At 40.0% G+C, this 27,823-nt stretch overlaps 1 protein-coding gene across 2 annotated transcripts in view; it reads left to right on the forward strand.

Annotated features, from left to right (window-relative positions):
* The window catches only part of LOC126413088 (TBC1 domain family member 13), a 231,162-nt gene that overhangs the window by 12,720 nt on the left and 190,619 nt on the right, over positions 1-27,823 (forward strand). For both annotated transcript variants that reach the window (XR_007575362.1, XM_050082986.1), the window contains exon 3: positions 20,404-20,529. Coding sequence is in view for 1 of the 2 variants with exons in the window: in XM_050082986.1 (XP_049938943.1) it covers positions 20,404-20,529 (126 nt within the window). In the remaining variant the exon portion in view is untranslated. The remainder of the gene's footprint in view (positions 1-20,403; positions 20,530-27,823) is intronic.

Below are 27,823 nucleotides of genomic sequence, written 5' to 3' on the forward strand. Positions count from 1 at the left end.
AAATGTCCTACTACAAATCCCATCATTGGATTGAACTTTATACGCAGTCAGCCCAATCTCCCTACCGGTACAAAACTTTAAATGTAATGCCTTTTTCACATAATCTAGTATACAATCTGTACACACCAAAAGTCACTCGCTAACAATACATTCGTGGTAAGTCCTTTGGCAACCAAAAATTGTACTGGACAATTATAATTATCTATCCAGAGTACACAGCAAACTTATCCTACAAGCTCCAACATTTGAGCACAAACAGAGTTACAGCTCTCCTTAATTGGTCATAAACTAGAAAACCCCACGATTTGTATTTTTGGACTGACTAGTTCTGACCTCATTGTGGCACACACAAAGGGCAGGCATGCCTTGTACACAGCCACACACTCGGCAGCAGCCGCACAGTGGCAATGGCAAAAACCCTTTATGCCCCACGCCACTCACTGGCACAACTATCTGACCGTCATTCCTACAGCAAGTCTCTAACAAGATATCCTTCACTCCTGCACTGGAAACATATACACTGAGTATGAACCAGATCATCAGTGTTGTAACCTTGCTCTTAAAGGTCAACCCTTTGCTATTCCTTTTCTCATCCTTATATCTCTTCTTTTCAGTACTGATGACCATTACGTCTAGATCAGAAATTGAATGCAGTTTATTCAAAAACAGTACTCAGAATTGGTGCTGCAGCTGCATTTTTATAAAATATTAAGCACAGCTTCATTTTTAGAAATGTTAAGCAACAAGGCAATCATTGACATTCGTACATGCTCAATGTAGTTAATGATTCTTTTGCCTCTTTTACTTTATAAAAATATTTTCAATCAAATCTCTTTGCGCACATGCCCCTAAGCACTTAAACCATATCTTTTCATGGAGAATACTAAGCAAACTTGCGTCTGCAAAACTTCTATCAGTAATATATTCAAACGTTTTTCCGCTAATGGAAATATTACTTGGAACATGACACTATGGGGAATTTGTAAGGCATTGAGTTGATTCTCCAGCTTTACTATTAGCCATAACACTTATATAGTTTGATTACTATAACTAATTTGCAGGGTACAAATTTCTTGAATGATAGGAAGAAGGGGATTTGGAAGATTACTAACTGACTCCATGCATTCTCCTTCCGCTGCGCACTAAACTTCCCCTGATTATCCAAGCTATGACTTTCACCTTGTTCACTGTCCTCCTGCCAGTTGAGGAAAGATATGCATTGCTGTACTAACAATAGCTCATCACGCAATGCCTGTATATCAGGACTGAATTTTGGATTTTTATTAACTGAACTCACATCAGCAGTCCTACTAGTGAGGTGGTCTACCAGAGTGCTTAATCTCGACAATTGATCATGGGAGGTAGAGATTCCTTCTGACAATGTTATACCTTCCTGAAGTGTGAACAACAAGGAGCGACATGCATTGCAAACAGTACTCACCTCACCAACAATTTCCATGGTAATGTTTATTGGGCTGCACAACACAGCTCGCAATCACTGACAGTGTTCCGTGACACTGCCATCCTCCCTCTTGCTGTGGATGTGTAATTCACATGTTAGATGGTCCCTTCTTAAATGTTTTACCCATAGGAGTGGTCATGCCCCAATGGGGAATAGTTTCTGCACGGACACAAAGGTATAACAACAGTTTTGAAGGCACACCCTACCAGAATACACTAACTAGAAGCTAATACTTATTCAGTAACAAGGTACGAACCCAAACTGTGCTCACTGCTACCCCAGTTCAATGCATTAAGTGTGGTTAATGAGGATGGCTTGGATATAGGGGACCTTGGGTGGCAAGCTGCTGCACCTTTTCTATAAGATTTTCACTTATCAGTTATTAGATGTCATGGAAAACACTTGCATACATTGATTCTTGAACAACATAAACCAAGACTTACTGTGACCAAATCTTTAAAACAAATGTAGCAGCTGCAGTTATAAATCTGGACTTAACAAACTAGTAAAATTCCCCAGGAGTCTGTGAACAGTTGGTACCAGTAAAATTTTTAATTTATTTAGAACAAATGAACTTCTAAACATTTTTAAGACCACAGAACAAGTGAATTAAAAATACTTAACACCAATGATCGTAGATTTTTGATGAGTTAATTAGAACTTGACCATACCATTGACAGTTGTAGAGAAAAAAATTCACAGCAATAACTGACTTATTTAGAAATGTTATGCAAAACATTGATTTCAGTAACTAACTGACTCAGTTCAAAACAACGGACAGTTTACCCAGGTCACTGGCCAAAATGGAACATCGTAACCTTCATGATGTGGCCAAACCTAAACACCTTCTCTCAAATATAAGTTTGCAATTACCATGTTACTTTAACAACAGCTAATGAAAACAGAGGGAGGCTCTTTGCTCATGACGGTCGCATACTAGACTGAAATCACATGCACAGGAAAATATCTTGGTGAGCCATGCCCTCTGCCTGGGTGCCTTACAATACAGACATACACAAGTTAACCTGTATAACAGAGAAAGCCACAATAATTTCATAGCACTGGCAAGGGGATCATATAACAAAGTTTTGTTTTTTAATGCAGCTCTCAATGACATATACTTGAAATGTAAATTAATTCAGTAGTATCAATTTGGAAAAGAATAAAGCACAATTTAATACTGAGATAATTGATGGCAGCAATGAGAGACTGCACAATTGTGAAACTGGAAAATCAGTCATTAAGCCACTTCAATTTAAATGTGAGCTGAGTTCCTACTTTGCTTAGGCAAATTTAAACTTCAATAACAGTAAGGTCAACCATGAAACTTTTGCTGAAAGTTTTCAAAACATTTTCCTCAAGGCAGCACTTGAATTAGTCTGTCCTGACAGTGCAATTAAATAAGCCTTAACAGCATTGTCTGCAGAAAGCCATTAAGCTCACAATTCTGAGATTGCCGTGGCCACCACACCCAGGCCCATGCCTTCCTTCTTCTGGCTGTTGGGTACTCTGTACTGTGGTGCATTTCCCTGGCTGTGAAGTCACATCAGTCATACCCTCTCTCTCTGCAGGCTTCTGCTGTAACCCAGGCTCTGGCTCTGCGCTTGTGCATGCAGCTTAAGAAGTCATTTTCATCCTCATGCACGTGCCCTCTGACCACAGATAGCTGGTCCAAAGGCAATTAGCAGTCTTGACAATCAATAGGTCAGCAATGACCATATCAAGTTGTGCAGCCAGATTGTCATGAGTCAGCCAACAAAGTAGGGTAATCACATGTCCTTGAGACAGTGCATTGTCCCACAAATGGCTGCACTGCAAAGAAAATTATCCACATATGAATGTTTCTGCTAAGAGAATTATTCATTGTAACCAGAGTGCTCTCTATCTAATCCCTCTAATTTACAGTATTTTCACTAGGACTTTTCGTAGGATAAATGTTTCTGAAGGAAGGAGCACAGAATAACTATGCACACAATTATGACAAAACCATAAGTTGCAATCCCATCCATGTGCTTTGACCCACGACATCATCAGGATGGCAGACACCCCTATTTCAAGCTTATACAATATGATGACCATGACGTCGCTCATTACACCCTTTAACAAACATAAATAACGTGTCAAATACTTAACCTCAGCAGTAGAATGAAACTAATGGGTCAAACAAGCAGGCAGTTTTGAAGGGGACAAACAAAATATATGATAATAACAATGACACCATTCCAAAAGAAATATTAACTAAAAAGTCAAGTACAAGAAATAAACCAGCTCACTCAAAATTTAAAACAGTCACGTAGTGTATTGTGGGGAGGGAAGGGGGGAAGGAGTTGTAAGTCCACAGTTCCATGAACCAAAACTGACTCATGTAACAAACGTCAAAAACGTAACGTAACCAACAATGGTAAATTAGTATCCACAATACCTACCAGTCACAATCCAGCACGATTACCAAACAATAGCAAGAAAAACCCTGAAATTTATGAAAACTTGTGCCATCACCAATTTCGGTGTACCACTATGAACTTAAACAAGGGTACTGCACATATTAGAATCAAAAATAAAAAAATCAGCAAAAATGCATTCATCAAAGAAATCCATCCTCACACAAATGTAGGCTGCCCCTTCCTTTCTCCCCCAAGCACATACACACTGGAAAAACAAAACAAGATTGTCCATAAATGCCCTATTTGTAAATTGACAAAAAGGAAAAGTAATATTAAATATCCAGTCACAGGAAACACACAGAACTAATAATTCCAAACAGAAACATGAATCCATCAGCACAATATGCAAAATCAAAGTAATTTACTAGCAAACCAGCACAAACCCTTCCATTAACTACATGACACACTCAGCTCACAACATCAAATGACTCACTCATGTACCTAACAAACAACTAAACATCCAACACATGAGAGTGCCACCAAATACAACAACATACCGTTTACAAACATGACCCGACTCAAGACACCATGCCACAATGATGTTACACAACATAACACAGTTTCATCATGAATGAAAGCATACAGATGAAATCACAACTTTCAGTTGACCCACAGTTATGACAATAAGTTAAAAAAAAAAAAAAACAGCTTAAACACAACACACAGTAACAACTGCAGTACAATTGTACTTTCCGATCAAAACATAAAAAAATCTATCATATAGGAAAGATGAGCTTCTTATATCACTGTAAGAAATATGAAAGGCTTTTCTGTAGATACACAGTGCAGATTGTGTGGAAGTCACAGAACAGTTGGATACAGAGTTACATTAGTGCAAGCATGATATTGGCATTGGGAGAGTGCCTGTATATACAAAAAGTGCAATAAATCCCAGGTCATAGACATAAATGAGCTTCAGTTGAACAGCTCTTTAGATATTGAACTTCAGTAATGGATTATATTAGACTAGATGTACTTGTAGTTCTACGAGATGCATAGTGAAAAGGTCTCCTTGGAAGTAGAACATGTGAGGAAAACAAGAATATACAATAAATATTCACAAAGAAAAACAGATATGCTAATGTTCCTTCCACACATTCCAAGTGGAATGGTACTCAAAGATGTTTAATAAGTTAAAAACTCTTGAACATACTTTCATTTAAAAGATAAGAAATAGCTTGTCACAACGTATTTCCTTCTCATCCTGTGCGGTAAGTCTCCCGTGACCAAAAGTTCTGGGTGACTTTCCCAAAATCTACCCCTTTTTCCTAAACCTCTCCAGTCCTTTTCCTTCACCCCCTCTTACTTCCGCTTCAATCCTTCTGCCTGAAGAAGGAACCACTGGATCCGAAAGCTTAGCTAATTACATCTTATACTATGTGTGTCCCCCCATGAACCATGGACCTTGCCGTTGGTGGGGAGGCTTGCGTGCCTCAGCGATACAGATAGCCGTACCGTAGGTGCAACCACAACGGAGAGGTATCTGTTGAGAGGCCAGACAAACGTATGGTTCCTGAAGAGGGGCAGCAGCCTTTTCAGTAGTTGCAAGGGCAACAGTCTGGATGATTGACTGATCTGGCCTTGTAACAATAACCAAATCGGCCTTGCTGTGCTGGTACTGCGAACGGCTGAAAGCAAGGGGAAACTACGGCCGTAATTTTTCCCGAGGGCATGCAGCTTTACTGTATGATTAAATGATGATGGCGTCCTCTTGGGTAAAATATTCCGGAGGTAAAATAGTCCCCCATTCGGATCTCCGGGCGGGGACTACTCAAGAGGATGTTGTTATCAGGAGAAAGAAAACTGGCGTTCTACGGATCGGAGCGTGGAAGGTCAGGTCCCTTAATCGGGCAGGTAGGTTAGAAAATTTAAAAAGGGAAATGGATAGGTTGAAGTTAGATATAGTGGGAATTAGTGAAGTTCGGTGGCAGGAGGAACAAGACTTCTAGTCAGGTGACTACAGGGTTATAAACACAAAATCAAATAGGGGTAATGCAGGAGTAGGTTTAATAATGAATAGGAAAATAGGAACGCGGGTAAGCTACTACAAACAGCATAGTGAACGCATTATTGTGGCCAAGATAGATACGAAGCCCACACCTACTACAGTAGTACAAGTTTATATGCCAACTGGCTCTGCAGATGACGAAGAAATTGAAGAAATGTATGATGAAATAAAAGAAATTATTCAGATTGTGAAGGGAGACGAAAATTTAATAGTCATGGGTGACTGGAATTCGAGTGTAGGAAAAGGGAGAGAAGGAAACATAGTAGGTGAATATGGATTGGGGCTAAGAAATGAAAGAGGAAGCCGCCTGGTAGAATTTTGCACAGAGCACAACATAATCATAACTAACACTTGGTTTAAGAATCATGAAAGAAGGTTGTATACATGGAAGAACCCTGGAGATACTAAAAGATATCAGATAGATTATATAATGGTAAGACAGAGATTTAGGAACCAGGTTTTAAATTGTAAGACATTTCCAGGGGCAGATGTGGACTCTGACCACAATCTATTGGTTATGACCTGTAGATTAAAACTGAAGAAACTGCAAAAAGGTGGGAATTTAAGGAGATGGGACCTGGATAAACTGAAAGAACCAGAGGTTGTACAGAGTTTCAGGGAGAGCATAAGGGAACAATTGACAGGAATGGGGGAAAGAAATACAGTAGAAGAAGAATGGGTAGCTTTGAGGGATGAAGTAGCGATGGCAGCAGAGGATCAAGTAGGTAAAAAGACGAGGGCTAGTAGAAATCCTTGGGTAACAGAAGAAATATTGAATTTAATTGATGAAAGGAGAAAATATAAAAATGCTGTAAATGAAGCAGGCAAAAAGGAATACAAACGTCTCAAAAATGAGATCGACAGGAAGTGCAAAATGGCTAAGCAGGGATGGCTAGAGGACAAATGTAAGGATTTAGAGGCCTATCTCACTAGGGGTAAGATAGATACAGCCTACAGGAAAATTAAAGAGACCTTTGGAGATAAGAGAACCACTTGTATGAATATCAAGAGCTCAGATGGAAACCCAGTTCTAAGCAAAGAAGGGAAAGCGGAAAGGTGGAAGGAGTATATAGAGGGTCAATACAAGGGTGATGTACTTGAGGACAATATTATGGAAATGGAAGAGGATGTACATGAAGATGAAATGGGAGATACGATACTGCGTGAAGAGTTTGACAGAGCACTGAAAGACCTGAGTCGAAACAAGGCCCCCGGAGTAGACAACATTCCATTGGAACTACTGATGGCCTTGGGAGAGCCAGTCCTGACAAAACTCTACCATCTGGTGAGCAAGATGTACGAAACAGGCGAAATACCCTCAGACTTCAAGAAGAATATAATAATTCCAATCCCAAAGAAAACAGGTGTTGACAGATGTGAAAATTACCGAACTATCAGTTTAATAAGTCACAGCTGCAAAATACTAACACGAATTCTTTACAGACGAATGGAAAAACTAGTAGAAGCCAACCTCGGGGAAGATCAGTTTGGATTCCGTAGAAACACTGGAACATGTGAGGCAATACTGACCTTACGACTTATCTTTGAAGAAAGATTAAGGAAAGGCAAACCTACATTTCTAGCATTTGTAGACTTAGAGAAAGCTTTTGACGATGTTGACTGGAATACTCTCTTTCAAATTCTAAAGGTGGCAGGGGTAAAATACAGGGAGCGAGAGGCTATTTACAATTTGTACAGAAACCAGATGGCAGTTATAAGAGTCGAGGGACATGAAAGGGAAGCAGTGGTTGGGAAGGGAGTAAGACAGGGTTGTAGCCTCTCCCCGATGTTGTTCAATCTGTATATTGAGCAAGCAGCGAAGGAAACAAAAGAAAAATTTGGAGTAGGTATTAAAATCCATGGAGAAGAAATAAAAACTTTGAGGTTTGCTGATGACATTGTAATTCTGTCAGAGACAGCAAAGGACTTGGAAGAGCAGTTGAATGGAATGGACAGTGTCTTGAAAGGAGGATATAAGATGAACATCAACAAAAGCAAAACAATGATAATGGAATGTAGTCTAATTAAGTCGGGTGATGCTGAGGGAATTAGATTAGGAAATGAGGCACTTAAAGTAGTAAAGGAGTTTTGCTATTTGGGGAGCAAAATAACTGATGATGGTCGAAGTAGAGAGGATATAAAATGTAGGCTGGCAATGGCAAGGAAAGCGTTTCTGAAGAAGAGAAATTTGTTAACATCCAGTATTGATTTAAGTGTCAGGAAGTCATTTCTGAAAGTATTCGTATGGAGTGTAGCCTTGTATGGAAGTGAAACATGGACGATAAATAGTTTGGACGAGAAGAGAATAGAAGCTTTTGAAATGTGGTGCTACAGAAGAATGCTGAAGATTAGATGGGTAGATCACATAACTAATGAGGAAGTATTGAATAGGATTGGGGAGAAGAGAAGTTTGTGGCACAACTTGACCAGAAGACGGGATCGGTTGGTAGGACATGTTCTGAGGCATCAAGGGATCACCAATTTAGTATTGGAGGGCAGCGTGGAGGGTAAAAATCGTAGAGGGAGACCAAGAGATGAATACACTAAGCAGATTCAGAAGGATGTAGGTTGCAGTAGATACTGGCAGATGAAAAAGCTTGCACAGGATAGAGTAGCATGGAGAGCTGCATCAAACCAGTCTCAGGACTGAAGACCACAACAACAACAACAACAACTATGTGTGTGCTCTGCCTCTGCTTGGTAAATGATTTTTTTTTTATCTATCCAGTTAAATTAGTTTGTCAAAAATTGATTGTTTTCGTATACAATATAGTAAGGTACATACGATAATTCTTAGGCTACATGTTGCCATGCAGTGTCAAATAGAAATATTATTTTACAACACTGATTTACAGTGATCACATTATGCAGTGAATATGTACAGATGTCAGTTTGTAATAATACTTGCATTGTTTGATATTATTTGTAACATATACATATCAATTGGTTCTACTTAGAAATTCATTTTATTAGTGGAGTAGGAGGAGTTGGCCACCAATAAATCCTTTGGCTCATCTTAAACTGACTTTTATAAGTAGTTAAAGTTTTTGTGGCAAGCCATTGAAAATGTGTGTTCCTGAATAATGGAGACCTTTCTTTGTGAAGATTATTCTTATTTGCTGCAGTACTGATTCCGTGAGCTGAGCTGTTGGTTTGAAAAAAAAAAAAAGTAAATAAATAAATAAATAAATAAATAAAATAAAAAAATATTATAAAATGACAAATTTCATTAAGGAATAAATATATTGGGAAGCAGTTGCTAGTGTCCCTAAGTTCCCTAAATAGGTCTCTGCAGGACTTTCTTGAGTTCATGCCACAAATAATTCTTATTACTCATTTTTAGGAAAACTTTAGTTTAGGGTGGTGAGTTATGCCAAAAAATTATCCCTTGACATTCTGGAATGAAGTAAGCATAGTGTTGTAGCTTTCCTCTTTTTATGAGGTGCACCCAGAAGTAAGTTTCCTTATTTTTTAAAAACAAAGACAACAAAGTTATGAAAAACTTTATTGGCAGCAGGTACAGCAGTGTTTGAGCCAATTTTCAGCATAGTCACCAAAAGAATTGAAACACTTGTCATATTGTAGGATCAACTTTTGTGTTCCTGTGTTGTAGAAGTCTGCCACCTGTAAACGGAACCAGTGTGTGGCAGCTGGCTTCAGCTCTTTGTTGTTTTCAAAATGATTGTGATATCTGCAGGAAATAGCTGCTCAGCCCCATAATCATGAAACGATGGTTCTCCAGGATGCACTGCTGCACCAGCTCAACCAGTTGATCAATGATAAGGAAAGGTCGCCCACTGTGCTCTTCATCATGGACACTTCGATGACCTTCGGAAATAAGCCAACACCAGTGACGCACCACCTGTTTGCTTATGATGTTCTGCCTCTAGACCTGACAAAGCTGATGATGGATTTCGAGGGGCGTTATGTTTTGTGCAGTAATGAACCTTATCACCGACTGAAACTCACAGGTGGCGGGAGAATGAATAAGAGATGCCATTTTGGGGCACTGCTGCCACGGCACTGGCACTAGGTGGGACCTGCCTGTCTGGCATTTGATTGTCACGTCATAGATCTGTTGCGAATGCATAATTTTCCTGGCTAAATTCATCTACGAGGGTGGTTTGAAAAGTTCTCGGAATGGAATAGAAAAGTAGTTACATCACTGAAACTTTTTTTTTCATTTTTCAATGTAGTCTCCCTTAATGCACTTGGTCCAACAATGTTTTCAGTGCCCTGATCCCATCTCAAAAATGAGTTTCCTCCAGGCCTGAAAAATACACACACCAAAAAAAGTTTTGCATCACCTGGTTCCCAGAAATCCTGAAGGTAGACGTTGACTGTGGATATCGTGTCACAGACACAGTCCCATTGACTGTTCAGAGATGTCACTAAACCCGCCCAAAGATGTAAACAACCACGCATGAGCAGCACCTATTAGAAGGAGGGGGGGTCCGGCAGCTGATCAGTTCCAGTCGTTCCACCTGGAAGGAGGGAGATGGCATGCATTTTCTGTAGTTCAAACATGCCTAGATGGTCAATACTGCGGTTCAATCATGTCCGCATTGTTACTTTTTGCCAGGAAGGGCTCTCAACAAGGGAAGTGTCCAGGTGTCTCGGAGTGTAAAAAAGCGATGTTGTTCAGGCATGGAGGAGATACAGAGAGAGGAACTGTCAATGACATGCCTCGCACAAGCTGCCCAAGGGCTACTACTGCTGTGGATGACCCTACCTACGGATTATGGCTTGGAGGAAGTCTGACAGCAATGCACCATGTTGAATAATGCTTTTTGTCCAGCCACAGGACATCGTGTTATGACTCAAACTGTGCGCAATAGACTACATAATATGCAACTTCACTCCCGACATCAATGGCGAGGTCCATGTTTGCAACCACGGTACCATGCAGCGTGGTACAGATGGGCCCAACAACATGCCGAATGGACCGCTCAGGATTGGCATCACGTTCTCTTCACCAGTGAGTGTCGCATATGCCTTCAACCAGACAGTCGTTGGGAGACGTGTTTGGAGGCAACCCTGTCAGGCCGAATGCCTTAGACACACTGTTCAGCGAGTGCAGCAAGGTGGAGCTTCTCTGATGTTTTGGGGTGGCATTATGTGGGGCCGACTTACGCCACTGGTGGTCATGAAAGGCACCGTAACGGCTGTACGATGCGTAAATGCCATCCTCCAACCGATAGTGCAACCATATCTGCAGCATATTGGTGAGGCATTCATCTTCATGGATGAGAATTTGCACCCCCATCATGTACACCTTGTGAATGAATGACTTCCTTCGGGATAATGACTAGAGTGGCCAGCATGTTCTCCAGACATGAACCCTGTCAAACATGCCTGGGATAGATTGAAAAGTGCTGTTTATGGAAGACGTGACCCACCAACCACACTGAGGGATCTACACCGAATCACCATTGAGGAGTGGGACAATCTGGACCAACAGTGCCTTGATGAACTTGTGGATAGTATGCGACGACGAATACAAGTATGCATCAATGCAAGAGGACAATATACTGGGTAAGAGAGGTACAGGTGTGTACAGCAATCTGACCACCACCTCTGAAGGTCTCGCTGTGTGGTGGTACAACAAGCAATGTGTAGTTCTCATGAGTAATAAAAAGGGTGGAAATGATGTTTATCTTGATCTCTATTCCAATTTTCTGTATAGGTTCCGGAACTGTTGGGACCTGAGGTGATGCAAAACTTTTTTGATGTGTGTAGTTGTCAACTCCGACTATCAGTTCTTCATTTGAAGTGAATCTTCATCCACCAAGAAAAATTTTCAGTTTTGGGAAGAGATGGAAGTCTGACGGAGCCATATCAGGTGAATAAGGTGGGTGTGGCAACAATTCATACCTTAGCTCATTTAATTTTGCAATGGCGACGGCAGGTGTGTGTGTGTGGGTGTGCGTTGTCTTGATGGAAGATGACATTCCTTGCTAAACCTGGCCTTTTTTCATACATCTTTTGTTGCAATTTGTCCAGGAGATTTGCATAGTATTCTCCAATAACTGTTTGCCCAGTGGAGAGATAATCTACAAACAGAATCCCCTTCGCATCCCAGAACACTGATGCCATGACCTTTCCTGCCAAGGGAACTGCCTTTGCTTTCTTTGATGGTGGAGAATCAGCATGTTTAATTGCTTTTACTGTTGTTTTGTCTCTAGGTTATAGTAGTGCACCCAAGTTTCAACGGTGCTCACAAACAGGCACAAAAAACCTTGTTCATTTCTCCTAAAATGGGCCAAACATTGTTCTGATATGTCCATTCTCATGCATTTTTGATCCAGCGTCAGGAGTTGTGGCACCCATCTGAAAATAATTTTTTCATTTCTAATTCTTCAGTTAAAATGTGAAATACCCTTTCAGATGACATCTGGCAAGCATGTGCAATTTCATGCACTTTCAATCAGTGATCCTCCATGACCATTTTGTGCACTTTTGCAATGATTTCTGGAGTAGTGACACATTTTGGCCAACCACTGTGCGGATCATCATCTAAGCTCTCGCGACCAAATTTAAATTTATTTGTCCACTTTGCAACAGATCACTGCTCGAATCTTGATATTTCATCCCCCCCCCCTTCCAATCTTTGCAAATCGCTATGCAGGAATAACAACAGAGCCATGTCACTGTCACAGCTCTCTTCCAAGAGTACTGATGTGACATGTGTTTACAGACAACAGTGCAATGAATATCACGTGAACAACCCTTTGCGCTAGCGCTGACCTCTCTTGCTGATTGAACTCAGGAACATAGCGGCTAGGGTGGGGAAGAAGTCCAACATTCCCTCGTTCCCTCGGTGTGCTTGCCAGGGGGCCTTGTCCGGGATGTGGAAGAGGCTCTTCCGGCGGCTATCGAGCATGCAGGGTGCAGCCATCTGCAGATTGTTGCACATGTCGGCACCAATTATGCCTGTCTTCGGTGTTCTGAGGAAATCCTTGTGTCCTTTCGATGACTGGCTAAATTGGTGAAGGCGGCCTCCATCTCCCGAGGAGTGGAAGCCAAGCTGATGATCTGCAGCATCTTACCCAGGGTGGACTGGGGTCCTCTGGTTTGAAGTCGAGTGGAGAATCTAAACCAGACTCTGTGATGAAAATGGTTGCAGATTCCTCGACCTACTCTGTGTGGTGGAAGGTTGTATGATGCCCCTCAATAGATCAGGGGTGCACTACACACAGGAAGCAGCTACATGGGTAGTACATTATTTGTGGCATGCACATGGGATTTTTTTTAGATTAGGTTCCTCCCACAGGAAACAAACCGTTGGCCTGAAAAATTACCAGTTCATGACACTGATGTGGGTGTGCTAACTGTAAAAATTGTTAATTCGCCTAAACAGATCATTCCAAAGGATTTAAATATGCTAAATCTTATGTTAGTAAATTGTCAAAGTGTCTGTAGCAAGATCCCCGAGTTACTCTCCGAAATAAACAGCAGCAATGCCAATGTTGTATTTGGTACTGAAATTTGGTTAAAACCAGACATAAATAGCAGTGAAATCTTGAACTCGGATTGGACAATGTTTAGGAAGGATAGGACTGATGCTATGGGAGGTGGTGTGTTCATTGCAGTTAAAGGCTGTTTAAACACAGTTGACTTAGATACTGGGTCGGACTGTGAAATAGTCTAGATAAAGCTGTCAATGAGGCAAGGATTGACCATTGTATTAGGATGTTTTTATAGACCACCAGCATCCTCCAAGGTTGTTTGCAGAACGTTTCAGGCAAAGTCTTGAGTACATAGGAAATAAATACCCAAATTATCCATTAGTTGTAGGTAGAGACTTTAATATGGCATCTGTTAACTGAGAAAATTACACGTTTATCACAGGGGGCAGAAGCAGAGACTCATGTGAAGTTTTTCTAGGAGCACTCTCAACACACAACCTTGAGCAATTGGTTAGAAAACCAACTCGAGATGGGAACATATTAGATATCTTGGCGACTACAACTTAAAAATGGAATTTATGAGGATGAGCCACATTTCTCTGAAGAATTGCATAATGAAGTCAACACCCTGTGAGTTCCTTAACTGGCCAGTGCAAAAATACACATGAGAGCATGTCCATGAAGTTAAATTTTGTACCATAGAGAAATGAACGGAAATTTAGGATGCCACATATGATATCTAGTTTTTTTTTTTGTGAGTAATTGATCTGAGCAGAATTAAGTGTATTAGATGCATATATGAGGGGTTGTCCATGCCATCATCACTTTTATGGGAAAGAATGATACTGATGCCATGTTGAGATGCATTAGGGATGAGGACAAGGTGTTCTGATTAGTGACAGGTTGCCAGACAAGTAGCAGACTTGGTAGATAATGTTTTAACTTGTGAAAAGCTGCCTGACACTGCTATCACCATTCATTTCTTGCACATTTCTTATGTAGGTTATTAAGTAGTCTGGCAATCTGGGCAACATTTGATGTAAAGTTCTTGTAATTTGTTTTGTCGAGAATTGACTGAAGGTCTTTCAAGTTCATAGACACTTGAATTTTTTCTGCAGCTTTTGCGTGTTGCTGAGTTATTTGAAGTTCTTTACAAGCCAGTATGTAGTCATTACATGTACTCTATTTGCCCTTGAAAGAATTCACAATTTTATGGTTGCACTATAGTTATTTTTGTTGTGGTGTCTGGAAAAATAGATGTACATTCACAAAATTTGCTCTCTCTCTCTCTCTCTCTTTCTCTCTCTCTCTCTCTCTCTCTCCCTCCCCCCCCCCCTCTCTCTCTCTCTCTCTCTCTCTCTCTCTCTCTCTCTCTCTCTCTCTCTCTCTCTCTCTCTCTCTCTCTCGTAGCAACACTTACCGATATATCACCCAGATAATTGTCTCTCTAAACACATGGGGAACCATTTGCTTTTTGCTACACTACCAATGGTGTTACCAGTTGACTGCATGTGACAGATGTGAGGATGTCTTGTTGCACCTGGCAGTGTAATTCAGACTTTTCATCTCACAATACTACTGGCATTGGTTGTGCTCTAAAGTAGCAAAGAGCTGTGGAAGACTTTAGCTGAATGTGAGCTACAATAATTATTGAACATCCTAAGCCTAGAGAAAATACTTCTGAAAGTTAGGTGAATGGTGATTTAAGATAGTACAACTGTCATCTACTACTTTAAAACCAAAAGATGAACCAGTATCCATCTCAAAAATGCTTTGTACCTGACGTGGTGACACAACAAAGAAAGTAATCGGACAGCTGACTTTTTGTGCAATGTCGTTACTGTGCATTTACCATGCAAATGTATGCTGTGTTTGGTGCAGGGCTGTAACCTTTGTGAGATTGGCTGAGAGACATATAATCAATATGAGCATAGTTTTCTTCATTTTAATAGAAACTGTTCAACCAGTTTCAACAAGAAATTGTATTAATTGGTTGTTGATTGCTAGTCTTAGAGAGAACTTTTGCCGTTTTTCTGTGAAAGGGTACAACTGTAGCTGTAATGTGTTTATGCTGCTGTGATGGTGTGACGCAGCGCTGCTTTTGCAAACTTCGGCATTGAGTGGTAGACAGGTGACACAAAGACTGTGAGTCAAATATGTAAAGCTGCTGATTTATTGTTCAGGCTTTGGCCGTTAAAAGGACATCAGGTTGAATCCGGAGTGGGATGATGAAGATAAACATGGTGAGTTCCAATCACACTTAATGTGGCATGAATGGGAACAGTTTTATGGAATCTGCTTTACAGTCACCAAGATTATGCTGTGCTGCATTCAATATTTTAAGTGGTTTTACAAAAGATACATTGCTCCCCGCAAAATAATGCTGTGTTCATCTGACATTTAAAAATAATTCTTATTGGTAGCACTTCTTTGAAAGTAGAATTTATTATTTTCAGTGTCTTCTTATCAGGTGCATACTTAATTATCACATCATGCACTAATGAATATTGTTTGGATTTTGATTTCCACACAAAAATTGACATTTATAAGTCAGCACTTTGAGATCAGCTGCCCATGTAGCATATGATTGATGCAACTTCTTGCAACAATGAAAACATGTGAGCCTAGCTGCTGCAACAGAATGTGTTTGCTGCTCATAATGCTTTGACAGCAAACTTCAGATTTCAGACAAATCTTAACATTCAGGATTTTTGAAAGGATGTAATTTTTGTATAAGACACAGTATTAGGGGATTAGTAGCCTGCAGAAAAGCGCACGGCCTAGTAATGTCAGTTATGCTTCTCACCTGGATGGGGAGCTGCAGACATCTGTAGTATGAGTCCCAGTGTTCATCTTCTGGATGAAAAGGCACAAGTGGTGGTGGTGGATGCTGCTCTGTTCTGATGAGCTGCTTAGGATAAGCCGTTGCTGTTCCATTTAAAGTTGCAGCAGTTGCTGCTATAGTTTCATGAATTCTGGGTCCATGACCAACGGAGATGATCTTTGTTGCACGCACATGCTAAGTGTAGAAGTCTGCTTTTATGAGCACAATTTGTTTTGCTTATCACACTGACACAAAGGAAACAAACTGCAAAGACAAAAACATATAAGTTCGATGTCACACACACAGTAGATAGATGGCCAGAATTAAAGCCCATACTAAGTCCAAGATCACAGATGGAGTTGTCAACAGATAGAATCCAGTACACAGAACATTCTGTTGAGCTAGAACATGAGAATGAGAGCTCTGCATGGTGCGTGCATGGTTATAGCCAATTTCAGGTGACGGAGTCCTGCCACCTGATACTACATGGGCTCCAGGGGCTTGGCTTCTTCCCAGAGTGCTTCTTGCAGAGACAGCTTGTAGATTGCAAATGTGGTGGTGAGAACAGGAGGTAGGTTCGATTTACAACAGTTTCACTTTTCTGGATTAAATCTAATATTGAGACATAAAGGGGTGAATTATGCCACCATAAAAGTCTTTTAGGTCACAAACCAAATAGCATCACAAGTCTGGTAAGCAATCAGAATTTAAAAACAATTTAGAAGAATTTCTAAATGACAACTTTTTCTACTCAGCAGATGAATTTTTAAATATAAATTAGTAATCATACAATTATATTCAAAACAGAAAGTTTAATTATGACAGTAAAGAAACTTCTGTTAAACTAAGAAGTTCCAGGTCATTATGAAGTGTTGTATTCATTAACTGTGCAACAAGTATTAATCTAATCTAATCTAGCATTAAAGAAAGTCTCTCTCTCTTTCTTTGTCATGTTTATAAGCAGTCAAAACATTTATTCCACAAGCCATGTTGTACTATATAGTGGTGGGTAAGTGATATACCACTTTTGACCACCTTCTGGTTCTTTTGTAGATGATGCACGTGAGGAAATATTGTTGGTATTCCTCTGTATATGTCAAAATTGCTGTTATGAGAAATGATTCCATCATGGTTATTATGCGAGGTCTAAGGAAGTAATATGTTTATTGGCTTATTGGTGAATAGTCTTGGAATATTGAGAATAAAGCTCTCCATGATGCACAAGATTTTTCCTTGAGTATAGTTGATTTAGGCACAAGGAATCTGGGCACACCTGCCAGAGGTGGATCTATCCATCTTTTGGTGTAAACTCCTGTGAGATTTTTGATCGGGGTTTACTCCTTTGGCATAAATTGTTTTCACTGTTTCTGGAAATGCCCTTTTCTTTTATGTTGTGTGGCATGCTTTTGTCTGTTGCCTGCACCAAGTTCTATCCAGTTTGCTTCGCCCTGTCAGTCACTTTACTACTGGCAGAGTAATCCTCATCTTTATTATATTGCATGGCTATTATAAATGTTGAGAAATATGCAATATCTCATGATACACAGAACAATAAACTATTAGCCACTAGGATTTCGAATCAGACCCATGTGGTTACACACAGAGGAAATTGTGGAAGTTCACGTAAATATGTAAAGAAACACACGAAATGCAAGAATTTTTTACTTAGCTAAATACACAACAGACGCGTTTCACGACTGTGGAGACTGGCTCCTCAATTTGGTGTATAAATTTAAAAAAATGAATAAATAAAAATGTGACACCTACACTAGTGTTTCAAAGATGAACACTTTAGCACCAATTTACCACCTTCAAAATAATGAAAATCATAGAGCACCAAGAAAGCATGCCTTCAGCTTGGGGAGGGCGGGGTGTAGCTATGCAGTCTCTTGTTACCCACATTTTTTTTTTTTTTTTTTTTTTGTGAACAATGTATGAGATTACCTGCAAAAAGTCTGTATCTAAAGCTGCATGGAACCATCCATCTGTCCTGTACCAACAACTGACATTCCTCATTTTACAGTGGGACCAGCTTTCTTCAGTTACAGCCTTAACACTCCCCCCCCCCCTCCCCCCGCCCCCCTTCCTCTCTCTCTCTCTCTCTCTCTCTCTCTCTCTCTCTCTCTCTCTGTCTTTGCTGCTTCATTCTACAAGATGTTGCTGTAGGAGTTGTGAATCTATGCTGTTCGACATCTGCTTTGGCAAATTTCTTGTGCTGTTACTTTGCTATATGACGCCAGGTTGGGAAAAGGCCATTTGGGCGTGAAAAACTGCTGCATCCCATTCAACAATGCCTCTGAGACCAGGAGAACAGAAGAAGATATCAAGAGCAGAAATATTTCTATTACTGAACCAGAGTGTCTCATACGGCTTGTGTTGAGAAAAGAAAAATTCTGTTATATATGGCATTGTATTCACTGAAATTTGTGAGGAAGATGAATAATTGGTGGAACTACCAATAAGATCAAACAGGCCGTTGGATGAGTTATATTTCTGGCTTTTATATAATGTCACTGATTTAAGTGTGAAAACTGTATATTATGCATATTTTGTTTGTCATTAGGTGTAATACCATTTTCTTGGAATCTGAGGAAACTAATGTACTCAAAACTTGTAGAGTGCAGCTAAAGGTTGTCTGCTCTCATTTTCGTGAAGAGAAACCCATAACTTTTTAAGAGCAACTGCTTCCTGCATCAATACCGGACTACTTATAGAGCAAGTTACATGTCACCTAGCCTCAGACAAAAACTTTATGTAGAACTCCACATTACATTGGCATGAAATTTATAAATAAAGTCTGAAAGAGGAAATGTGACTCACTCTAAAAAAAATAATGAAGAACACCTTGAAAACTATCTGAAAAGTAAATGCTGTTATAATATAGGTTGTTTTTTTATACGATAACCATGTAAAATATTATCTTTATGAAGAAATAGTATAATATGGATTATCAGTTTGGATTAATTTTACTAGTCTGTATACAGTGTTAGAGCCTACTCAAGTCACCTAAGTCACAAACTTTGAGTGTATGAGGCATGTTATGTGATGATAAAGATTTGATTTGATATGATCAGAACAGAACACAGTGGCTCCGTTATTAACTACTCTGCTCTCAGCTCTCCTGAGAAATGCTGATTTTGTGCAAAGGAAAGTGTGACATAAACTCTGTTTTTTCGATTAAATAGAATGGAGTTCAATTAGAAATATGTGACTCGCTTAAACATGGTAATTATGTAATTTTGTATACACATGTTAGGGAACTGTAGAATTGTTCTGAGGGCAAATGTTCCTCCATATTTATATCAATTTGTTGGTCTGTCATTTGCCTGCCTCCCTCCCATCTTCTCTCCTATTCAGATGCTTCATGCTTAATGGTGTTACTGTGGGATTTGTAATCTCATTTCGTAGTGGATTTCTGCTACTGTTGCTGTTACTCAAAACTTTTTATCTCTTTCTTTGGAAGTCTTAAGCTATTTGAAGGTATTTTGTGCAGCGCACTTTGAATGAATGACTTAATAACGTTTTTGCCTGTGTTTGTGATTCTGTTGCTTGTCTTGTGTAGACTTACAAAAATTGTCAAGTCTCATTGTTGTGACCACCTATTACTATCCATACTATTTTGGTTGAAGTGCCCATTCTCTCCATAGTAGACAATAATGAATTTATTGCCAATGATGGATTTGTGAAAAAAAGAAAAAAAAGAACATTTGTCAGATAATATGACAGAGACAATGCACTGTGTTCTCCTACCATTGGTTTAAGAATATCTGTCCTCTAATGTGATGTACTGAATCAGTAAGCATTCTTATTACCCTTTACCATCCATTATAGTCAAAGTTCTTCTTGTATGGCAGTGACATATCTTTCCACAAATACAGTTCTGTAGCTTGCTGAGTATAATCACATGAAGTTCTGCAGATTCCACAATGACTACTCTCAGTGGTATTATTAATCAGCACACAATACATTTTCTCCACAGAGCCATTTGAACTCTTTACAAACTTTGCTTTCTCAAGAATATTGCCCCTCTGACTTCAAAGTCAGTAAGAATCCCTTTTTACAACTTAGATAAGCACTTTCTTCAATCATGAATGTGTCATATAAAAAACATACAGACAGACTGTCAGTTTCCCTATAGAATTACTGTGTAGGTTGACATCACACCATATGAACTATACATTGTAAACATATTGTGTAGTATTTAGTAATATCATATTACTTTGCTGTTGCATAACTGTCACTACATTATTTTCAAGGAGTTCCAGATGAACAGGGCAGAAGGGCATTGTGCTGGAAGCTTCTGCTCAATTACTTACCACCAACTCATTGTACATGGAGTGAAACCTTAAGTAGGAAGAGAGAATTGTACAGACAATTTATTGGTATGTATTAAAATTCAGTGCATGAAACTTCATTTTCATTATTTTCTGTTTATGCAAGAGCAATTGCAGGATTTCTGTCACTTCTATGTTAAGTACCTGTTATCAGCATAGTGACAGTATCAAAAAAGATGGAAGAAGAACTTTCAGAGTGGAAAATAATTTACAGTATTAGAGACACATGCAAAATGTCTATACTGTCAGCAGTAGTCCAGGAGATGAGGCCATCATCTGACAATTACCAACAATAGAAAATTATTCATAACTATGTACAAATCATTTGTGATAATATCAAAATGGTAAAATAGAAAGAGCTTTACAATCAGTGGTTTTTCAATGCTTTATAGTGCTATTTATGTTGAGTATCTGAGTGTATGGTTCATCTGTAAGATGTCACAATCTTTCTGTAGATTAATGTATGTAAAGTTTTTTTCTGAATTTGACCTATTCATCTTTATTCATACATCATAAAGCCATTATTTGTTCAGGAGCATCTTAATTTTTCCAGACTAGTAGCAATCAGCCTGTGACACCTCACTAAGTTCACCTTTCATACTTTAATTTGTTATGTTTCTGTACAATGTACTATACAGAAAAATATGGTTGAAAAGGAAACTGTCGGTCAGAAAAATCGCACAAGAAATGAACAATGACAATCTAATCCTTTTAAACTACCATTGCTCAGTATCCATTTTTTGTGTAAGTATGCTTAGCATCATCTGTGCAGTTAAGAAAAGCTGGTGGTGAAGGGTAGTATCTAGATGGTTAGGGTAGTGAAGCAGCCATTGAAATCAAGTGTGTTATGTTTAACTGCATGTTGTGCCACAGGATGGTCTACTTTACTCTCGGCTACAGTTTGACGGAGGCCGTACGCCCAAGTGGACAGCTGGTTGGTAGTCACACCAATATAAAAAACTGTGCAATGATACAGGAAATAATAAAATGACATAGCCGCTTTCACAGATGGCCTAGCCGCTGATGGGGTAGGCTAAACCTGGGGCAGGACTGGAATTGGAAGTGCTTAGTGGCTGGAATGGGCAGGTTTTGCACTTGGTTCTTCCATAGGGATATGATCCTTGAGGCAAGGGGTTGGGGTTGGGAGTGGTATAGGGATGGGGGTTGGGTGGGCAACGGAAGACCGTTTTAGGAGGGGTGGAAAGCATGTGGGGTAGGATGTCCCTCATTTCAGGGCATGATGATCAAAGCTCTGGCGAAGGGTGTGGCTCAGTTGTTACAGTCCAGGATGGTACTGGGTGGTGAAGGGGCACTCCTTTGTGGCTGGTTTTTGGGGGTGGTGGGAGAATTGGGGTTGTGAGGGGGAGTGGCACAGAAGATCTGTTGGTGGACAAGGTCTGGAGGATAGTGCCTGTGTGTGAAGGCCTTATTAAGATTCTCAGCATACCGAGCAAGGGAATTGCTGTCACTGCAGATATGCCATCCCTGGGTAGTGAGGCTATATGGGAGGGATTTTTTAGTGTGAAAGGGATGACAGCTGTCAAAATGCATGTACTATTCGTGGTTGGTGTGTTTAATGTGGACAGAGGTGCAGGTGGTGCCATCAGAGAGGAGAAGGTCAACATCTAGGAAGGCAGCACACTGGGTTGAGGAGGACCACGTGAAATGGGTGGGAGAGAAGGTGTTGAGGTTGTGAAGGAATGAAGGTAGGATGTCTTGGCCCTGGGTCCACATCATGAACATATCATCAATGAACCTGAACCAGACTAGAGGTTTGTTGTTTTGGGAGGCTAGTAAGGTCTCCTCTAGATGGCCCATAAAAAGGTTGGCTTAGGAGGGTGCCATGAGGGAGCCCACGGCTGTGCCGTGGATTTGTTTATATACCTTCCCTTCAACTACTCCTAAAGTTAGTAAAGTGTATGAGGAACGAGGTAGTGGGTAGTGGTCCAGACTCCTAACCCACTGCTTCATTCCTCATACACCTTACTAACTTTATCCTAACCCACAACTACTTCTCATTTGAAGGGAAGGTATACAAACAAATCTGCAGTGCAGCCATGGGCACCTGCATGGCACCCTCCTATGCCAAACTTTTTGTGGGCCATGCAGAGGAAACCTTCCTAGCCTCCCAAAGCTCCAAACCCTTATTGTGGTTCAGGTTCATTGATGATATCTTCATTATCTGGACCCAGGGCCAAGACACATTATCTTTGTTCCTTCATAACCTCAACATCTTCTTTCCCATCTGCTTCACATGGTCCTCCTCAACTCCTCTACCTTTCTAGATGTTGACCTCCTCCTCTCCAGGAATGGTGTATCTGCAGTGACAACAACTCCCTTGCTTGGTATGCTGAGGGTCTCAACAAGGCCTTCACAGACAGGTACTATCTCCGACCTAGACCAAAAACAAATCTCCCATGCCATTTCCCCTCCCAACCCCAATCCTCCCACCACCTCCAAAAACCAGCCATAAAGGAGTTTCCCTTCGTCACGCAGTACCACCCCGGACTGGAACAACTGAACCACATCCTTTCTCTAAGGCTTTGAGTACCTATTGTCATGCCCTGAAATGAAGGACATCCTACCTAAGATACTTCCCACCCTTCCCAAAGTGGTGGTCCATTGTCCATGCAACCTCCACATCATCCCAGCTCTTTGCCGCAAGGATCATATCCCTGTGGAAAACCCAAGTGCAAAACCTGCCCAATCCACCCAGCCAGCACTTCATATTCCAGTCCTGTCACAGGTTTATCCTAACCCATCAGGGACCAGGGCACCTGTGAAAGCTGCCATGTCATTTGCCAACTCTGCTGCAATCATTGTGCATTGTTTTTATATTGGTATGACTACCAAGTAGCTGTCCACCAGGATGAATGTCCACTGCCAAACTGTGGCCAAGAGCAAAGTAGACCACCCTGCGGCACAGCATGCAGCTGAACACAACACAATTGATTTCAATGGGTGCTCCACTACCCGAGCCATCTGAATCCTTCCCTCTACCACCAGATTTTCTGAACTGGGCAGATGGCAGTTATTTTTAGAACAACAAATTTTCCGCTCCCGTAATTATTCCGACCTCAACCCACTGTATCATACTGTCCCCACACCCCACACCCTCCACCCAACAGTTTTCACCCCCTCTGTCCTATCATCTCCTCCCCATTCTTGTCTCCCACCCTGTTTATTTGCAGCCCTCTGCCAAAACATCTGCCTATCATTCCCCTCCCTTCCCCTCCCTTCCCCTCTCCTCTCTTTTTTGTTCTCATTTTCCTCACCACTCTGCCCCACAACTTCCTGATGCCGCGTCTGTTGGCAGTCTTGTCCCTGCGCGCTCCACCAGACAGCTTTCATCTCTCTTCACACACATACGCCACTATCCCTTCCCGTTCCCCACCCTCTCCAGATTGCTGCTTGCATCCCATGTAATGTTGCATTCCAGCCCGAGATGCTGGAGATGGTGGTCGTGTGTGTATGAGAGGTGTTCTTACTTTTGTAGCAGCAATAGAGAGGACACCACCATTCATCATGTGATGTCGAATACATATGAATATTTTTTACTGGTGGCATAATTCTCAATTAAAAGTAACTGATCATTAGATTTCTTCATGCAAAGTTGGCATCCATGTTAATTCAGTTCAGTTCAGTTTCCTCTTCCTTTCTGTTAAAATTATACTATACATTGATCCTGTTTTGTACATAGAGTTTAAGGGAATTTTAAGTGTACCAGGAAAATAAATGAATTACTCCTAACTACGAAAGATGTTCATCATCCACTGATGACATCAGGTAGGTATAAAATTTTATTTAATTGTTGTCAAGTTTAGTTTGGAACCACAAAAAGAAATACTAAATATTATTTAGCTGACCATAAGAGAAAGTGTTACTTTGGACTAACTAATAACCTGCTGTAGCAAAACCTGCTTTACAGTGCGAAATAAAGTTTTGTAAGACTAGAGTTATAGCCAAGATAACACATTACCATGCACTTGTACGGAGATGCAGTAGAAATTTGTGAAACCTATAATAATTTTAACAGAAAGTAGAGAGAGTTACTCTGAAGAGTTACTCCCACAGATGAGAATGAAATGTCAGTAAATAGTTTTCTACATCAAGCATAGCCCCTAACCTTGTAAGTTTTAACAGAAGTATTATACCTTCTGTTTTCAGTAATGATGTTCACAATATGGAACTGTAATATTTAACCAAAGCTGTAAAGTAATTAAGCATAGGATCAATGTTTGGGAGGATAAAATTTTCTGTCACTGTCCAACCATCTTGATTTATATTTTTTGTGTTTTTCTCAGATTCAGTGAGGTGAATGTCAGGGTATTTCCTTTAGTAAAAAAGTATGGCCATTTTCCCCTCCCCACCCTTTTCGACCATTTTTAATGGCATCACCAGGTACACTGTGTTATATAGTAACTTTACTTCCTTTCCTCTTAAATCATCTGTATATGTAAAATACTTATTTATAAACAAGAAGCAATAGTACGAGAAAATATGAAATTATTATAATTTTGTTCATAGCTGTTATCATTTTCAGTTTTTTTCCCAAAATAACTTTCACTCATTGGTTGTACAATTTTAATGTTTATTTCACTTAACCAGTTTCAACAGATTAGTCTGTCATTTTGGAAGTTTAGTATTGGTTTAGCAGGCACCAATACCATCAGTGGAGTATAATGCTGAGACATACTGCAAAATGAACATGGTTTATGTGATAATTATAACTGCAAAGTGATAACTTGGCATGAATTAATCACAATAGTGCACCACCTTGAATCTTTACATAACTGTAACTAATTCATGATAAGTTATCAATCGTTATTTATTATTATTGTGTGCACTGTGTACATTTTGTGATATGTTATGGCAGTATGCTTTATTGATAAAGGTATTAATGTCTGAACTACCAAAGACAGATGAATCCATTGGAACGGTTAAATGGAATCAACATTCCAATTGCACAGCTGATGCCTGAATTTTATTTTGGAAAAAAGAAAAAAGAAAATAAAATAATTGAAATGAAAGGTGACACACACACACACACACACACACACACACACACACACACACACACACACACTTGCGCAAATACACACACATGATGACAGTCTCTGCCCTCAGCAGCCAGAGACTGTGGTCATGTGTGTGAGAGTTGCCTTTCCATGAGTTTGTGTGTGTATGTTGTCTATTTCTGACAAAGGCCTTGTTGATTGAAAGCTCACTTTCTGACAATCTTTTTGTTGTGCCTTTCTGTGACTTAGCTTCTCTGCTATATTGTGAGTAGCAACAATCCTTTTCATAGTATTGTTTCATTCCATCCCGGATTTTCCATTGTTTGAAATGAAAGGTGAATATACTGTTACAATGGTAGAGTAGCATATGTGTTGCACTTCTGTTGTGTCACCTGTCAATAGCAGACAGCAGCATGTTTGTGAGTAGAAGTGGAGTGGGTATACGTAGAGTCAGAGGAGACGGGAGAGACCATTGACTTGATTGAAAGGTGCTGAGAAATCATTTACTAGTAGAGTTCATCATTCACTAGTAGAATTGTGAGGAAGATTCTTTGATCGATTTGTGTTCTCGTAATGTTCTGGTCTCAATCTTTGTAGGTGAAGATAGATTGCTACTTACTGTAAAGAAGACACGTCAGGTTTGCGGGCTTTCAAATAACTAGGCACCCTCTGACTCAACGTTGAAATATTAAAAGTTTTGGCTGGTTTTGTTGTCTAGGGGCTAGGATACTTAGTTGCCGCATTACAGGCCAAATACTGTTGAGTCTTCAGTATATGATAAGAATACACACATGAATCGAATGGTCAAAGGTTTCTATCACTCGGCAATTGCGAATTATGAAAGTAACATTTAAATTTATAAATGAAAGATTAAATAAAATCTGCAGGGACTCTCTTAATGACTTTAAATGATGAGTACAACAGTAGAAGTACTTTTGAGAATGCAGTATATTTCTGCAAAACACTTATTGGTGTTGATGGTCCAGCAATTAAATAAAATAAAAGTTGAATAACAGGGAAACGATAGATTCCTACTGCACGTAATTAGTTATGAACAACAATGTAGCTCGCGAGATATTCACTCCTAAATACACACTACATCTTCACTGTAGAAGCCACAGTCGGCACTCCAAAGTATTTCTATGTGCCGCGACCACGCGCAAACCGCTTCTCTCTCTCCATGTCTCTCTCGCGACCGTGTGTCTGCCACGCCATTGTGTCCAGCACCCACTCCTGTTTCCTGTGCCGTACCGTCCAGAACTCGCTTACATCCAGTCTCCCCATTCAGGAGCGCTGTGACTGGCTAGAGCACTCGCGCCATGTCTTCAATCCAACGTACACTCACAGACATAGCTAAACACATACAAAATACTGGAGTTACATTTAAATAACTTTAAATTAAATAAATATTCCTTTGGCTGGACCATAAACACGCTCTAACACACATTATTAAATACATAAACAAATCAAATAAACATATATTAAAGGAATAGAACAAAAGGTAGGTCAGTAGCATAATGTCTTTGTGCTTTCTAAAACACAGTAAATATTTAACCAATTTCTTCATGAATTGTATATATCAGATATAAACAAAGACATAGATGAATAAATATATTTATAAGCATGCTGCTACTGTTTTTTCGTGTAACTGGAGTACTTATAGCCTGACATGATCGATAGTAATGGGCCACTTTGACCTAGAATAACTCATGTACTGTTCAAGTTACATGCCTGTAATTCATACCAATTTAGGTTTACACCAATAGCTTTCTAAAGACATATCAATCGACAAAACTGGATGAAGCATTTATATTTTGGAAATTCGTTGCTGCATGTTACTTGTATAATTTATAATCAGATACTAAACTTTAAACTAATAAAGATATTGAAAATCTGATTACACCATCAGAATCATCGTGCAAATAATGGTAATGTACATATTTCTTTTTGAGGTATCATGATTCATCTGGCTACTATTAATTTCTATACGAACTGTGAAATGTCTGCCATTAAGGTTTCACAAAGTCCGTCATCTTTGGCACTCCCAGTGTGTCTCCATCAACACAGCATCACAATGGAATTCCCAGCCACACGTCTGGACCATGCGCTTGGGCTACCCCTCTCGTCTGGCTGACGTTTGCCACCACGTGTTTACTGTCAGGCCCTGGCCACGCCAATTTAGAATATTTTCAGGAAGCCACAATTTGCCTGTAACCTCACAGGTTGCAGACAGGCACAATTAAAAGACACTCACATATAGTTCTCAGCCGCAGCCTTAGTCAGTAAAACACACACACACACACACACACACACACACACACACA

This window comes from Schistocerca serialis, chromosome 1 (assembly GCF_023864345.2).
Source record: "Schistocerca serialis cubense isolate TAMUIC-IGC-003099 chromosome 1, iqSchSeri2.2, whole genome shotgun sequence".
Lineage (NCBI taxonomy): Eukaryota > Metazoa > Arthropoda > Insecta > Orthoptera > Acrididae > Schistocerca > Schistocerca serialis.